The following is a 17610-nucleotide window of genomic DNA, read 5'->3' as shown; positions in this document are numbered from 1 at the left end:
TATATATACTTTCTAAATTTTTTCTCTGAAGCTTTTTTCAGGAAGGAGGTGATCCTGTAGCATATTATCCTTCCATAATGGGATTGCCAAAAGAAGCTTCACTCTTTATAAAGTCAGAGAAAATGGAAGCAAATATTTTAGTAGCAACAGACATAATCAGGGAAAGGAGAAGTGAAGAAAGTTGTTGCAGGAAACTGCTTCCTGATGAAGTCTTCCTTTTGTCCAATGTAATAGCTCTGGAGAAAAAACTTAATGTATGTTGTAAGGAGTATTAAGTATAGAGAAGTTAAAAAAAAAAAAAGAAAAAAGGCTGAAATAGCTGAACGAATATAAGCACACCCACTCATCACTTGAGTGACAGCAGGGACTAGGTACAAACCTGGATTCAGAAAGGACCCAATTTCCCTTTCTCCATCTCTGTGTATATGTGATTAATTAGTCCAATAATAGCACTTTGGAGCCGGAAAGCATTGTTAAGACTTTGCAGGTGCTGGCTCTGGAAAGGGACAGTTGGGTTCAGGCACCGTGCCGGGGAGTGGCCAGGGCAGCAGGCAGTTTGGAAGGGGCAGGTGAGCCAGAAGCCGAAGGCAGCCCGGCAGTACCAAGCGCGTTAGGCCTGGGGCTGGCCGCCAGGCTGAGTCAGAAGCCCGGTGGTCCAGTCTGTAGTGGAGAGGCAGGTCTGAGATGCCCCTGAGGCAGGCAGTCAGGTCTGTGGTGAGCCTCTTGGGGTCTGGGTCAAGCAGGTGCCTGGCCAGGTCCAGGCACGGCTGCCGCAGAGTGGTAGCATAGCTCGGGCAGGGGCCAAGGGCAAGAGGCTGAATTTAAAAGCAGCGTCCTGGCAAAGGGTGGGCAGGCCCACAGCGGGGCTGCTGCTCCCTCTCTGTTTCAAGGCCACCAGCTGCGCTGTCTGTAAGTTGGCCTTGTGCCCAGGCAGCCAAACCCCCCCACCCTGCACAGGGGAATGTCCTCAGCGCCCTGACATACTAGCAGAAGTGAATATCATATATTTAAAATGCATTTATCAGGTAAATGATTTCAATTTTTTATGTGCAAATCGGGGCAAATTTCACGAGGACTGTCTGAGGTTATGTAGAATTCTGAAGAAACTGGCAAGTGTAGGTTACAGAGATTGCACAGACACCACTCTGCTGAGGAGGCTTGTGTGTGCAGCGCTTGTAAAATGCGGGGGAAACATCAGCCTACTTAATGATAATTTTTTGTAGCAAGGCTATTTGTGTTTTATTTTAGAAACACTGCCTGTCTGTATTAGAGTTGCTTCATTCTGGGACTATTTTAGAGGTGTTGGGTTTTTTGTTGTTAATAACCTCCTTTTTTCATGGTAGATTTTGCAAGACATTCCGATTTACTTTTTTGTACTGCTCATTTCTCTGATTAGTTATTCTAATAGTGCTTCAGGGCTGGAACAGTGTTGCACCTTGCATCTGTATTGAAAAGATTTTTATTAAATCCAGTTATGACACTACAATTCTGTATGTCCGTGCATTTCCCTCAGCAGTCAGGCTGGTTGAGAGGTGAGGCCTTGGTGCTCAACTCCAAATTTCTTTCTGCAGATAAAAAAGAAAATAAAGTTGAAGATGTCTTCCAGCCAGTCGCTTATCAGGGCAAAATGTCTGTTTAGGTTTTTCTCAGTGTTCCCCACAGTTCCTTCCTAGTAAAGAAAATTGTATTGATTGTCTGGATTTGAAACCTAATAGTTATTTTAGTTTTTTAATGCTTGCAGGAATGGATTTCCATTTTTCTAGGCATCTAGGAAGAGGTTTTATGTTAAACTGAGGTAATTTGGTTAAAAAGACACCTACTTTACTTGTTAAGACAGAATCTGAATGTTATACACGGGATCCACTGGCAGTTTGTTATAATACGACTGACAGCTAATTTTTTCAGAACCTAAAACAGCTATTACTTTATAGTGGAAGTATGCTAATTGGTATAGTCTTGCTGTGGTTGAAGATCAATAATTCAGTGAAGAGGATAGATGCTCTTATTTAAAGGAATTCACAGTTAATTTTATTGAAAAGCTATAGCTGAAGATTGAAATTTGTAAACACAAAGGTATTTGTCAGCTTCTGCTGCTTAACATTTTCCTTTCAAGTGGAAATCCTGAGTACAAATGCTTTGATGTGGCAGTAAACGTTGCCTTAGCTAAGACTGAAGACTCATTCTTGATTTTGATTTTAATTAAACTGTCATAAAATAAATCTGATGCTGTTGTCTTCAGCTGAGCTGATACCTGATTTATATGGATATATAGAAAATAAAAATTCCGTGATCTTGGAAAACATTTTTTCAACTAGATTTATGAGGCTACAAATAGACTTAATAGTATATTTGAGGCACACGAATTGAAAATTGTTCACCCAGTCATTTTCTGCTTTTTAATTCTTATTTAGGTAGAAAGTTCTGTGTGGACAAAGTTCACACAGCACATTGGGTTTTGGCTACTGTATTATAAATACAGTGAAATAAATGCACATGCACCTATTATACAGGTAGAACTTCAAGAAAGCATCTAGTAATTATTCTCTTTCAGGTATTTTATAAATACTGCCTCAAACAGAAGGAAGATGTATTTAGTAGGAAATTACTGGCATCCATCTCTGAATTATTCTAATTTGCATTGAGATTTCAGATTCTTGCTTTGTATAAAAGCACCACTGTTTTTTTGGTAATCACAAAATTTCCTAAATACACAGCAGCACTCTTTGCTGAAGAGCTGGATAGCTGAGTCAGTCTCAAAGAATGTATACAGGCAATAACTGTGTTCCTACAGCTGTTTGCTTGTTTTTTTCCTTACAAAAAGGAGCTGAAAGGGAGAATTGCTATTCACTAGTGGAGCTGAAGGTTATTAATAGACTTATTTTTTTTCTTGTCTTTAAATTTTGTCATGTCATTACCTTCCACTACAGAGTGTCCTCGCTGATTACTAAGTAGCTCATTAAAGCTGGTTTTTAGATGGTGCTTTTTTGTTTTGTTTTCTTCTTGCTGTTTTCCTATTTTGCTAGCATGCAGATGGGGGTGGGGAGTGGGAAATAAGGGAGAGAGCATGTTCCAGAGGATGCCAGGATGACTTCAGTTATTGGATGACTGCTGTCTGATGGATGCAAAAAGGAGGAGTAAACCTTTCAGTCTGCACTGACGGAGCTGAAACACAGAAACCCGATTACAGGTAAGGGTGAAAAAAATTCCTGTTCTGAATAGCTATTCTTGATCCTTGCCACAACATTTCTTGGGTATAAAAAAAATGCATGTGCAAGCATGTTGTTTGTTCTTCACTAATGAATTTGAAGCAGCTTTTCAGGTTGTTATTTCTCCTGCCTAGGAGGTTTCAACCGATGTGAGATCCATAGACAGTGAAATCATAGGCATGCCTGATGCTATCTGACAACTTTCTCATGTGACAGTATAGGCATTGCATCTCATTGATGCTGAAGTTGTTCAGTAAGCTGTAGGAAGAGAGGTCTTTTGTGTGATGGAAATACTCGCTGTTGAAAATACACTGTATGCTACCAGCAGGAAAATAGTGCTGGAAGATCTAAAAATGTTTTCTTTGAGTTTGGATAGGAAAAGGGCTTACAAATGAACTGCTTCTAAAACTGTATGTGTTTTATTTAGTGCTGAAAGTACAGTAAGAATGGCTCCTCAGAGCAACCCTTAAAGGGTTTTTGTGGATTTTTGCATCATTTTTAGGTTTGGAATGAATGTGGTTTATAATTCAGTCATAAAATTATCTTTGTCATAAAGAAAAAAACATGCTGCATATAATTAAATAATGTGTACAAGACAGATAAATCTTGTGGTACCTACAGCAGTTACATACCAGTTTTAATACACTCTTGAAATAGCTTGTATGAAACCTGTTCTGCTGAGTTTACATGTTATCAGCAGCTGTTAGTTTACAGACGCTGGAGATGGTAAGTAGCAAATAACTTACTTGGTACAGAAAATGGAGTTGTTTATCAAGCCACATTATTTGAGGATATAGGACTACAGGCAGAAGTCCTGGCCCCACTGACAGAATTGGAGATTTTTATATTGGCCTCACTGGGGCAAAGATTTCAAAGTGTCAGCTCTCTATTGACACATTTTACGTGTAGCAAATAATTGTTATACTACAGGACCCCGTTTTGCTGGTTTGAAGCAGAAATCTTCATTGAAATAAATGAATTGTGATTATCATTGATTTGAGAGTGTATATAGTCATAAAATATATTTATAAAGTTAAAATGCTGGAATTTAGTTTTAATAGATTTGAGAGATTAAAATCAGTAAATGCGTGTATCCATTTTTGTTGTATACACCGAGTGAATTCCCTTAGAGCAGACCCAAAATTATTAAAAAGTGATGTTACTAAAGGCAAACTGGATAAAGTCAATAGAACTCTTACTGAGTACTGAAGAGGACTGGAAGAAGCTTTGTCCTCTGTCCATTTATTTATACACCTGAACAGCTGCGAGCATCTTGAGTGGTGTCCTTTTCTCCTAGCTGTTTCTTCAGAGAATGGAGCCTGATATGTTTGCTAAACAATCAATCAAAAAAATTAATAACTTGCAGCAAATGTCAGCGATTCACAAAATTATTCGAAAAGACTGAACTGTATTTTTTTTTTTATACTGGCATGTGAACACTGGTGAATAATACTGACTGAAAAATAGATGAGTGGCATCCTAACATTTTGTTATTTGTAGGGAATGGGTATGTATCTGAAAGCGTAAGCACAACTGTTAAATTACAACATTAAATCTATGTATTCAAATCACTTTTCCCCCATCAAATGAGAAATCTGACTCAAAACAGCTCCAGTAACAGAGAGGAGTTGATGAAAACAGAGATCTAGTTCCACATGTATTTAAATTATTCTGTCTCCTTGGAAACGCTGCTGCTGCAGATGGATTTGGCTTTTGGTGGCTAAAAATATCTACCGCTTAATAATGACAGCATGAAAGATACTGAATAAAACTACTGTGTTGTCACTAGTTTTAAAGTTCCCTAATGATTCAGGTATTCTACATGAACTACAGATTTGCATTTTCTGTCCAGTATTCCCTATCAGCTGCTGCCAGCACTCACCAGCTCGGTGGAAATGAGATAAGCTCGTTAGCCTTGGTTGGAGACCCTACTGAGAAGGGAGCATGTGAGTGGGAGGTAGGCTGGGAAAAAAAGTTCATGGTGGTGGTGCGAGTATGTGTTGTGTAATATTTGAGGATACAGGCTTATTCCCAGGGAAGTCTATGGTAGAAAGAGTATGCTGAAGCCCTGCCTTTGTAAGTTAACAATTTGTAAATAACAGAATGTCTTTTTCTTTTATTTATTGCAGAATCTTTAGGGAATGCTTCCTTATCAGTTGTATGTGTAGGTGACTGAAATATCACACAAACCATTGTAAGTCAAATATTAAATTACCTTAAACAAAAGCCAAAACCTAAATTACTAAAGAACTTGTTGTAAGCAAGAAATAGCATTACATTACTTAGCATTACTAAGAAATTTCATCCTTTAAAGAATTAATTCTTTCCAATTAAGAAAGTGTAGCCAGTACTTTTCTTTTAATCCAGTTCTTTATTATTTATTCCCTCCACATACCACAACTTCTTTTGTTGTTAGCTGATATTCAGTATATATGAAAAACACCACATGTATTTTTTTGATCTCTCCTTCATTTCCATCGGATGGCTTCCTGCTTGTGCCCAGAAAACAGAACAAATGACAAACATTTCCTCAGTGCTGCATGGTGGGCTAGATATACCTCTTTTATTCTTTTATTTTGTTAGTATATATATGATTTGTTGTAGCGTAGATCAAAATTGCTGATTAATTTTCCATTTTTGAACAAGGCATTTTTCCTGTTCTGCAGTGTCTTAAAGACAACATTAAAATATTACAAGTTATTGTTACGCATACAAATAATTAATCCTCTGCAAATTAATACTAAAATCCATTTTTAGCTGACAACACAAGTACCAAAGGTCATTTAAAGTAAAAGTTGAACACTTGGTTTTGATTAATTGAAATGAGTAAGAGGAAAGGATCTGGTATCTTTCATTCTATAAGAGACTATTAACATATTAATAAGGCAGATTATTAAATGGATTATAGAAACTTTTCTGTGAGGACAATAAAATTTAATCATAGCAGGTCTTATTGAGAATAATTTGTTTTGTACTAAAATGAGCAAATCTGGGCTGTTTTAATTGTAAACCCCCCTTTCCTATAGTATGTAATTTAAGATTCTGTGGAGATAATAAGTAAATCTAAACAGTATTTGAGGAAGTAAAGATGTGATAAATTGCTGGAAGAAGCATCTGTGTGTTTTACAGCGGTAGTCAACTTGTGCCAATTTGACATGAATCCTTTGATTTCTGGATATAGAAGCAGAAGTTCTCATCTGCTGAAAATAGTAATGAGAAAGTTTGTTGCACATTGCCTGTCATTATGTCTAGGTTGTGGAAGATAGTGATGATAACATAGAGAAGGTACCGCTGTTTTGCTTTGGTTTTTTTATAACAAGTTACAGGCAGATGAGCTAAGGTTTCTGCCGGGCTAGGTTTTTCCAGCAATTTTCAGCATTTTTCTTCATGCCTGAAGAAAGAGAGTTCTGTGCTATACAGCTAATATCAGACCACATAGGTGAAGACAGACTATCTTACCACATTTGTCACTCTCCAAAAAAACCCCCAAACTATCCATTTATCTTGTTTCTAAACTCTAATCTCCTAAAATTAGACATTTTTGACCTTGTCACATGTAAGTAGTACCATTATTGTCAATAATTATGGCAAGAGCAAGGTATGAAGGATTTGGTCCTTTGTTATCTAAAATTTGCGTCTACACTCCCCTGTCCCCCCTCAGAGACACGCACACACCCCTCCATACATAAACTGTTAAGCTGGAAGAGTTTGCTCCTGTCTTTTTTCAGATAAAAGGGGAAGACCTAGTTCAGAGTTACTTTTGCAAGTATGTTCAAGTCCATTTTTGTTTCACAAGTTCATACTGCACTTCTTGGAGTTCGGATGTTCTGGTTTGGGTGGGGTTGGTTGGTTTGTTTTTTGAAAGTCTGTTAAACACTACAGATTTCAGAGGAGAGAATGGCTAACCCTGTGTCAAGATGCAGAGATCATGGGGCAGAAGGGGAGAGCTGTTGAATTCATGCTCTCTCTGCTGGCTTTGATGGCAATGCTGAATGAGCAGCCAGGCTGTGTGTTAAATAGCATGCAACAGGGAGCTAAGTGGCATGTATCAGGGCTGTAGAGGTGTGAAGGCCCCTTTCGCATATACCAGTCTTGACCATGCTGTACTTTGGCAGGCATACTGAGATACAAGAGATATCCCACCATGTTGTGCAGTTCTTCTGCAGGAAGTGCACAAGATTGATGTTCATGAAAGAACAGTATGGAAGATCAGTACGGAAATAGTACGAACACACATTGCAGTGTGACAATTAGTATTACCACCTGGGCTAATCTGGGCAAAACTTATATTAAAGACCACTTATTTCCAGCACTCTGTAAGTTGATGGCATTTCCAGTCTCTGCTACAGAGCTGGACCCTACTGCCATTCTTGTACCTGGGAGCAGCATAATGGAAAGCTGCTGTGCCAAAAACATGCTGAAAACACTACTGCCAGTCTCAGAACCTCACTCCAGTTGCTGGGGAGGGGCTAAGCAAGCCAAATGTTGTCTGTCCTTTTGCAAAGAGGTGCAACAAAGACGTCTTGTTAATATGCCGTCTCCCATATAGCAGATGGACCAGTTCTTCCCATCACCTGCATGTTCACTCTTCTCTAAAAGGCAGTATTTGTAGAAGTTAGTAGGACTGGTGGCAGTGTTTTTCTGTTTTCACATTTCAATTTTATGAAGAGTTGTGACATCTCCTGGCTGGAGCTCTGCTGCAAGCAGTCCTGCAATACAGTCTAAAAAGTAGTAAGTCTTTTCTGGGAGCCCACAGACAAACTTAAAAATTTCTTCTGGGATACAGATACTTCTGTAGTGGAGCTCAAATACATTGCACTGTATTTTTTTTCTTCAAACAGAGGCAAGAGAAAAATCTTCCACAGAGATTTTGGGTGAAGAGATTTAAATTGATGGAATTTCATCATCAAAGCTTAAAACCTAGAAGAGAAGTGGCCAATACCAGGCCTACAGCAGTGTGACCTGAAGACTTTGAAAAGGACTTCATGACAGGCCCTGCTAAAAGTGTCCTAGATGACTTAGATGGAGGTTAGGCATTATGAACCTGAGTTTGTGACCTAGCTTCAGCAGGACTTTCTCCTGAATCTCCTCCTGTTTGCCTCTAGGACTCAGTGTCATTTATGCATCTTTCTCTTTTGTAGAAGCAGTTCTTGATGCAGCAAGCTTAGAAAATTGTTATAAATGAAACACAAACTCAAACTAAACAGCTTTTGTGGGCAAATCTCATCTTGACAGGAAAGCCCTCTCGCTGAATGCCTCTGAATCCCCTTCTACCAGGTTGCGCCTTTGTCATTGGAGACCTGAATGCAAAGCTCCTGGACGCCTGGTTGAATTATCACTGCCTCTTACTCATCTCATTTTGCTCTCTGGGGAGCATACTGAGAGAAGACTTAGGAGACTAGCCTAGAATTTTCTTCTGTTGGCCGAATTATACGAGCGTTTCGTTTAACTGTTGACATCAGTTGATGTAGCTAAGAATTGAACTCAGGCATCAGAAGGCCGTTTCACTGCTGCTGTATGCGGGAGTTTTATATTTGGATGATGGAGAGGGGGATATTGACGTGCTTGGTGCACGTACGACCTTATGAGATGCTTCTGGAGGACTAAGGGAGCCAGATCTGCCACCATTGCATCTCTACTGTGTGTAGAGACAGAAGGTGAGCATATGCCAACATCCTTTCTGCATTCTAAATTCATTGCCAGTGGAGCTAGTTGGCGTGTGTTAGAGTGTACAACAATGTGTAGGCAGTCTAGAAGATTAGTGGATTAGTACTCAAGTGTGAAATCAGGAGTGCTGTAAAGTGATGGTATAGAAACCCTGCAAAGAGCAGACTTGGCAGCGTTTGGCTTGCAATGCCAGAACAGATTCCCCAGGCTGAATTGTGCAGCCTTATCCTGCAGGATTTACTTAGTGCTATGGATTTAACTAGACTGAAGCAAACAAGCAGAGAAAAACTTTTCCTAGTTTACGTCTGTGTAACTTGACCACTGCTGTAAGTGCAAATTTATGAGTAAAATTATATTAATGGTATTCCCTGTGCAGTCTCTTTTAAGTGGAATTAGCTTGCTATGTGTTTTTAATTTTTACAGATTGTAGTAGTGAAACTATCAGAGCCTACCTCTGGCAACTGGTGCTTGCGATTAGAGCTGCCAAATACAGCAAAACATGTATTGCAAACATTAATTTGGATTCTGAACAGCTGTTTGATTCATGTTCATGTACCTCTGTTGTTCACTGTTTGCAAGCATTCATGCAAATGGATTTTTGTCTGCATTAATGCAGTCCTTTACATGAATAGTCATTTTCACAAGCAAATAATATTCTTTGTGTGAGTGATGTTGTCACTGTAGATGGTTTTGGTTTTGACTCTTCCAACAGCTCCCCCTTCTTGTCCCCCCGTTTAGAACTGTCAGTTACACAAAGAGCAAAAGAATTAAGAGCAATTATGTGGAACCAAGCAAACACCTTCATTAGTTCACGTCCATCTCTGCTGCTGACGTTTATTCAGCAGGTAAGAAAAATGTCTTTAAAAAAACCCATCAAGCTTTGTTTGCAAGCTAAGAAAAAGACCTAAATTCAAAAAGAATATTAATCACAACAAATAACCCAGACATCGCTGCTTGCGAGCATCAATATTCATGATTTCACTGTAAAATTATTTGCCAAGTCTCCCTAGCATGTTATAGTACATGCTGACTGGCCAGTGGGTGGGAGTTGTTTGTGATGAGTACTTTGCACTAATGTTTTATGTGTAACATCTGTTTTCTGCATCCTCCTGTTCAGTTTGCAGTCATTTGCATAGAAGTGTGTTTTGTGCGGAAGCAAATCTGTATTTGTCTACCATTTGTCTACAGACTGCCTAATTTTTTCTGTACTTCCAGTTGATACATTTGAGACAAGGCAAAATGCAGTGTGACTCATAGGTCAAGTCTTTGTTTGATGCCTGCCTTTTTTATTTTTGTTTTTATTTTCAGATAAGAATTTTTATCCAGGTAGATTTCATCATGGTGTGTGATCAGATCTCAAGAAGGAATTAGTACAAAATAAGGTTTTATAAATGAATGAAAGAAGCAATTAATCACACACACACACACACCCCCTCCCCCCCAGTGTGTTCTTGGACTTTTTCTCTTGTTTTTCCTGAGCTTTAGTCGATAACTGATTCCTATAGTGAGGCTTTTCTCTAAATCATGAGGATATATAATCTAAGGCAGGGTCCTATTTTATTATTTCATATCTGTTTTGTTATGCTTACTGCATATGATACATACTTGATGTTTATGTTTTCACAGGTGTGTTCCATACTTGTTCAATTTCCCATGTGATGGTTTTATGAGCTGTATACTGTAGTGCTGAATTTTGCAAAACAGTCATTTATTTGAAGATTTTGACTAGATGAAAATGTCATTGGATTTGTCTTTGTCACTGCACAAAGATTTTGTCAATTCCCTATTTCCATATTGCAGCTTGTTGTCTGTTTTACTAGTATCTTTTGGCATGTTTCAAAGCAATAGCTGAAGTGCAAGTGAGAAGAAATGCTTTTACCTCTCCCTGTAGTGCCTATCCAATGTAGTCCTGGCGCTTTTTGTTTTGTGGATTATTTTTTTGTTTTACTTTTTCTGTCCATGGGTGTCAGTGAAACACTGAGGATATGGCAACTTAAAGTTAGGTTTTGTAGAGCAAGTTTGGCAGTGTATGCTATGGGGATAACATCATAAGAAGCAGCTTCTCCTGGGAGCACTGTCACCCCTCCCCTCCACTCACTCAGTAATTCTAACACCACTTTTTTGGAGCTTTTCACTGGGATTTGGAGATACCTGCTTTCTAAAGGACTGCTGCAATGAGATTGTTACCATCGTTTTCTAAATTTCCATCCTTTTCAAGTACAAGAGAGAATCAGTCCAGCCAGGCTTTTACATTATTTTACTTTGTAGGTTCCAGGTAGTGTTGTGACTATTTTAAATATATCCCCCACACTTATATGGGATTTTTGTCTTCTAGTAATAACATGTTGCCTGTGAACTTTTTAAATGTATGGTGCCTGCCAATTACCTGGCATCATAGCAAGGCAAACCCTGTTGCCATGGAGCTTTGAGGACTTGCTTCGCCAGCCAGCGTACCTGCAGCTAGAGAACTGGTTAAATGATCTCTTTATAGGAGTAGTTTCTTCAGGGTGGAGGAAAAATAGGAAAGAAAGGAGGAAAAAATGGATGGAGGAGTGTTTAAGAAAGACACATCCCTCTTGCAGCCCACATCTGTCATATGCTTCTGCTGTGTCAAGTTGCCATTTCCTTGAAGAATCCTTAACTGTGTCAGGCAATTGGTGTTTGACCTAGAGCTCACAACAATGTGCGTAGCTGGTTTTCCTTGCTTTAATACTGTTCCCTCTGCTTCAACTCTGTTTTGCTTTGCTGTGGATTAATGCCACGTTAGCATGGTGAGGAGCATGGCAAAGGATGATGTCTCACATTGCTGTGCAAGGATTTTTTGTTGTGAAGGATATATCAACAAACAGGAAAGCTTCCAGTGCCTGCTTGTTGCTCAGTTGTGTGAATCAGCAGGATGCTGCTCCAAATCAATCTTAGCTACTAGACAGCTATTTAATAATTATCCAGAAAGATCTGTTTCTAATTGAAATTTTCAAGGCAACTTTCTCCCTTTTTCACCTAAACTGACAAGTTTGATGTAGCAGATCTCTTAACTGTAGCTGGTGGTTGTTTTTCAGTGTTTGCCTGTGAAGGCTGGACCTCACTGGTGTCTTATTGGAAGTGCAAGAATAATGACTTACCACTCTGTGCATTTGTTTTTCTTAGTCGTGTGATGTTGCTTGGTTCCTATGGTCAGTCATGAACTTTTGTGTAGTGGATTCTATGCAGAAATACGCACATTTGCTCATTTTTCTTCAGAATATACATATTGCTATGGTACTTCTGTGTGTTTGAGATTATTCCCATCCTATATGATGTACTGTCTTGCATGCCATAAGTGACTTCTGTGTTAGCAAAATTGTACCACTGTGTAGTTATATTACCCTTATGATTCCTGTTATCAGATACAGGGTTTATTTATAGTTTTACTTTCCATTCATGTATTGAAAATTTGACTTGTGTAAGTCTTTGGTGCCTTGTCCCCTAAACCTGTAGAGTCTTCAGTTCAGATGAGGTTGGATTCAGATTTCTTTGTGACTACAGTTGCTTCAGTTTGATTCCCCAAAATCTGAAATTACAGATTCAGTTGTAGCTATGGTGCGGGAAAAAGAACACCAATTCAGTTTGAGTACCCTGTCCTGGTTCCCTGATTCTGGACTTAGGGAACCTTTAGAGATATCACAAACTCTGTGGCCTCATTGCTGTTAGAAGTTTGACTGTTGCTTATTCCTGTTGGTCTCTGTCTTGCACTAGGATATATCACATCATCAACAGAGAGTGCAAAATAATGCTTTCATAAACAGTATTGGGTTGTGTGTCACCATGCTTATTATCTCCTAGTTCCTGGAGATGTGGATCTCACTCAGGTACTACAGGATGCTTATGTAAACAAGGAGCGGGTTAAATGTATCAGATAGAACATGCCTCGTGCTGCTGTGCAGATGTGCCTCTTTCTGAAGAATATTGGCTTATGGAGTGGCAGCTGTTTATACAGATGTTATTCTAATGGGATCTCCTGCTGGTACATAGTTTGTACAAACAGTTTTAGATACTCTTTAATCTATCTCTGTGATAGCCAAGCTCTTGAGTAATGGAAGTGTCTCCTTTCCCCTGCGTAGCATTTTCCTGGGGAGACTTGATAGCAGAGAGACTAGAATCAACAGATTTCAGGCAAGTGGCAACACCTAAGTTTTATCACAACTACTTTGTCAAACAGCTTTCTTGATGATCTTCCTGGAAGAGATTCAGAACAAAAACTGGGCAACAGTGATACTAAATATATGTAATGGATAGCTATGCCTTCTTTATGTGTTGTGGTGATACTCAGGTTCTGCAGTATTCCCATACCTCCTGGCTTATCTTGGTCGGCTAGCTGGGTGTAGAGCTAACCTGTATGCCACTTCCAAGGATCCTGGGAATCACTTGTTATGGTTCATTACATAAATCTTCTTAATGAAATGGCTTTGCTGCTACCAGGTTGTGACACTTGGTGCAAATGTAGGGTATGCTAAATGCAAGCAAATTTAAAACCCTTTGGTGTGAAAAATACTTGTTTCTGCTACTAGCTGTAAACGGTTCTGGCCATTGAGACTCTCACTATCTGCAACGACTTTACTGATGGCAAGATGCATGTTAGTGATCTGGTCACTGTGTAGTATACTTGCAGAAGACAATGTCTGACAAAAGGGCTTTTGTCTGGAAATCATCTCAGGCTATGAAATTAGTTCTTGCTCTCTGACAATCTGCACACTAGTGATGCAAGGCAACCCTAATGGCTGCAATCAGTGCAGTTATGACTGAGGTTCTTTAGACCTGGAGCTTCATGACTCCTGTAGCCACAATTTCAATGGGCTCGGATGTGGATTTGACCTAGGTCTCACTTGTATGATAAACTCTTTGTCAGCCCATTTCTCACTCTCTTCACTGAGATGTTTGAGTGTAAGCATTTTCTTTCTCACACTCCAGCTGCTTCTTTACCCTCTTCTGCAGTCAAACTATAATCCTGTGGTTTTGATATTGCAGACTGTTGCCATGGAAATAATGGTGATTTCACAATTTCAGTGCTGTAAGCACTGCAGGAGGCAATGGAAAAGGTGGTTGGCAAGAGATATAGTGAGGACGTGGGGGGCAGTTCAGTGGAGTTATTTCTGAACCTGTTTTTTGGGGGATTCTGCCCCCCCTCTATTATTGTGGGTTTTCAGCGTGTGTGTGTTGTTCTTCTCTCTCTCTCTCTCTCTCTCTCTCTCTCTCTCTCTCTCTCTCTCTCTCTCTCTCTCTCTCTCTCTCTCTCTCTCTCTCTCTTTGGGGGGTAAATGTGATTTTATTAAAGGTTGATGCTTAACAATTTTCTGTATTATTACATTTTTGCAAAGGTTATTACAAAGTGATGCTAAGTGCTCCTTTCCTTGTCCTCAGAATAAAAATACTGTGCTTTCTTTGCAGTTTACAGTGATTCATTTTTGGACAAAAGGGCAAAGGTTGAGATCTAAGCACCATTCTGTTTAAGTCATGTCTTTAGCCTGAAGAAGTCCCTTTCAGGAAAACATTTTTTTTCATAAATAGTAAAACAAGCTGAGAACATCATGACAGGCATATGCATTTAAAGCTGTCTGTGTGACTGACAGTATTAAAACCTAAGATACTAGTTATTTAATTTTTAGTGTGCTCTGCATACAAACAAGTTCGGTGCTGAAGATCATCTTATGCAGCATCTGTTCTTAGCATTATGTCATAATTCCACATCTATACTGAAATCTTTTCTCTAGACACATCCATAAAGGTAGAATGAAACTTACTGGAGGAAATCAACTTTGTTACAAAATGAATTCAATTGGCAGCTTACAAGCTGAAGGCAAGTGGCAATCTGAAGAACGAGAATTTTTTATACCATACACTTGAAAGCATCAAACAGCAGCCTTTTTTCACTAGCTATTTACAGCAACGTTCCACTGATTAGTGTAGTCAGAGAGTAGATATTATCTGTAACTTTTAAATTAAGATCTTAGATTAATTTTCAGTCTTCAGTAGGATGTAATCAGTAACGATGGTGACAGTAAACTTTAAGAACTTTTTTTAATTAAAGATAGAGAAAAAACTGTTTCAGCCTATCAGATGCATTAAAATGATCTAGGAATTACTTTAAAAAATATTTTGATCATTTTCTGCTTGGTGTTCCATAAATGGAGATAAGATGATCAGCTGCGATATATGAAAGGGAAACAATAAGGAATGTTCAACATGACTCTGGCTTTGTTGGGCAGTGTTATTAGGAAGCCAAGTTCATAAGGATAGATTCAGTCCTTTGATACTTTATTTGTGTGAATGGGAATAGTCTACATGTGTGCCAGTACTCATATATGAATTTCACAAAAGCTCTGCAAGAAACTTCTGCATAAATTAAAATGACAAAATGAGCCAGAACTGTGTTTGCAGGGCCTGGCCTGAAAAGATGCTAAGTATCTCATGCTCTCAAATCTAACTGAGAATGTGGGCATTTGATAGTACTGAGTATTACATAAATCAGACTTTTAAAATAAATAAAAAGAGACTATTTTCTTTCTGAACTATATTTATTAGTGAACGCTGATTTTTGTCGTGTAATGTTTCTTGGTGCCAAGTAAGCTTTTAAGTGTTGTATAAAGGTGCATTTCTGCTGAATTATATTGGATTATATATACTTTATGCTTGGCCCAAATTCACTGCATAACTGTTTTGTTTTTTTTTTTTTTAAATGCATGAGATTTGCTTATAGACTTTTGTCTGTGCTGGTAGAATACAGGTAGCATTTACCTTCTGTCTTAAGATGAAAAGACTGCCTGTAAGAAAGTCAATGAGATGATGAATAAACTGATGGTAAGTATTTTTGACTCCTTCATGGAAAAGTTGTTTAAAACTCTTGGTAAGGAGCCATTTAGCTACAGGTAGTAGTATCTGATTGATATATGAACTCCTCCATGATAAATGAATTTGAAGACCTGGACAGCAGGCAGGTGTTTCAGTGCCTCATTGCCTCTGTTCCTGTTACAGGTGCATGTGACAGCATTGCAGTGATGAGTGGAATTTTAAAGAGGAAGTTTGAAGAAGTTGATGGCACCTCACCTTGTTCCTGTGTGTGGGAATCAGATGACGACATTTCTAGCAGTGAAAGTGCTGACAGTGGAAGTAATGTCCATCCATCCACTTCTAATCATTTTACTCGTAAGTACTAAAGTGGTGTGTAAGGCATGATACTCCTTTTTATACAAGCTGAGAAAGGTTCATCTTACATGGATGAAATACACTGTAGGCTATCTGTTTTTATTTTGAAGCATTTTTCTGTTTATTACATTTAAATGTTGACACTGTGAGGAAGTACTTCTTTTTTGAGAAACAACTATTTCCTCTGGTAGTTGTTTATGTAAAAAAAATTTGTACGTCAGTGAGTTTCAGAGGAAACACCACTTTCATACTGTATCATTTACATCTAGATAGTGTGAAATGTTTTAAGTATATAGGAGAACATCTTCCATTTTGGGTGATGATTTGGGGGAAGAGGGAGAATTGGCAGTAACAAAGCTTGAAGGCCAGTGCTTCTGCTTGACCCTGTCTGTTCAGAGTTGAGAGTAGCGTGCACAATATGTGACAGAATAGCTGATCCCTCTGATCATTCATCCTGCCACCTGAGCCAATGCAACCACACAGCCCGCAGTCCTTTTCTTCCACTCATTACAGGAGTAAACAAGAAGAAATGTGTCATTCTCCCTGAGATGTTAGATTCATATTTGATGTTTCCACAAGACACTTGAACAGAAATCCTTTTCTTGTTCCCACTCAACTAGCTGAACATGAATAGTTAATTTACAGCATATTTTTCATTTGGCTTCTCAGGTTGAGGTTACCAGTTACTAAACTCACATAATTTGTGGAATCTACATAAAGTCTCCTATCTGCAGTAAACCATGTGTGTAAATGAGTAGCAGTAAGTGATCTGGACTTTATTTGACAATTCATATGTAGCAGCTAGAAGGGTATGTCCATATTTTTTTTTAATTGTCTGTCTAATAAAGCTCGGCTAGAGCTATTTGTGAATTACAGCTGGCAATAGGGTTAGTGTAGTTCCTTACCTGAAAAGGAAAAAAGCTCCTCTGGGTAAAGGACACTTCTGTACTGCCTTCTCTTTGAGTGGACTTTTCAAAAGCACACTGAGGACTTGGATGTTCAGCTGAGGGTGGTGGTGAAGGGGTTGTACTCTACCTCGAGGGGGCACCATAGGAGTCTGTCCTGAAACCTGTCCTGTGTAACATCTTCATTGATCACCTGAAGGAGGTGACAGAGTGACTTGCGTCAAGTTTGCAGAGAACCACATTGAGGGGAATAGTTGATGCCTTTAAGGGAAAAGCCCCCATTCAGAGGGACCTAGGCAGGCTGGAGGAATGGGCTGACAGAAGACACACAAAATTCAGCCAAGACAAATGCAGAGTTGTGTACCTGGGAAGGAAGAGCCCCTTGCAATGATACAGGCTGGGAGCTAACCAGCTGGGGAGCAGCTCTGCAGAAAAGGCACTGAGGGTCCTGGTAGACAGACAGCAAGGTGAAGGTGAGCCAGCAGTGTGCCCTGGCAGCCAAGAAGTGCAACAGCCTCCTGGGCTGCATGAACAGAAGCACAGCTAGCAAAGCAAGGGAAGTGACTGTCTTCTTCAGCTCAGCACTCATTAGACTGTACCTAGAACACTGTGTCTGGGTTTGGCACCCCCAATGCAAGAAAGACATTGATAAA

At 39.1% G+C, this 17610-nt stretch overlaps 1 protein-coding gene across 2 annotated transcripts in view; it reads left to right on the top strand.

Annotated features, from left to right (window-relative positions):
* CSRNP3 (cysteine and serine rich nuclear protein 3) overlaps window positions 1-17610 on the top strand; it is a 105762-nt gene that overhangs the window by 17036 nt on the left and 71116 nt on the right. Inside the window, exon 2 of one of the 2 annotated variants that reach the window (XM_050900388.1) lies at window positions 15882-16052. The exons of the other annotated variant lie outside the window; for it this stretch is intronic. Within the exon in view, the coding sequence (XP_050756345.1) occupies window positions 15905-16052 (148 nt within the window). The 5' untranslated portion in view covers window positions 15882-15904. The remainder of the gene's footprint in view (window positions 1-15881; window positions 16053-17610) is intronic. 2 annotated transcript variants of the gene reach the window in all.

The sequence above is a fragment of the Gymnogyps californianus genome, chromosome 7, assembly GCF_018139145.2.
Source record: "Gymnogyps californianus isolate 813 chromosome 7, ASM1813914v2, whole genome shotgun sequence".
Classification (NCBI taxonomy): Eukaryota; Metazoa; Chordata; class Aves; order Accipitriformes; family Cathartidae; genus Gymnogyps; species Gymnogyps californianus.
This window is presented reverse-complemented; position numbering and strand designations above follow the sequence as displayed.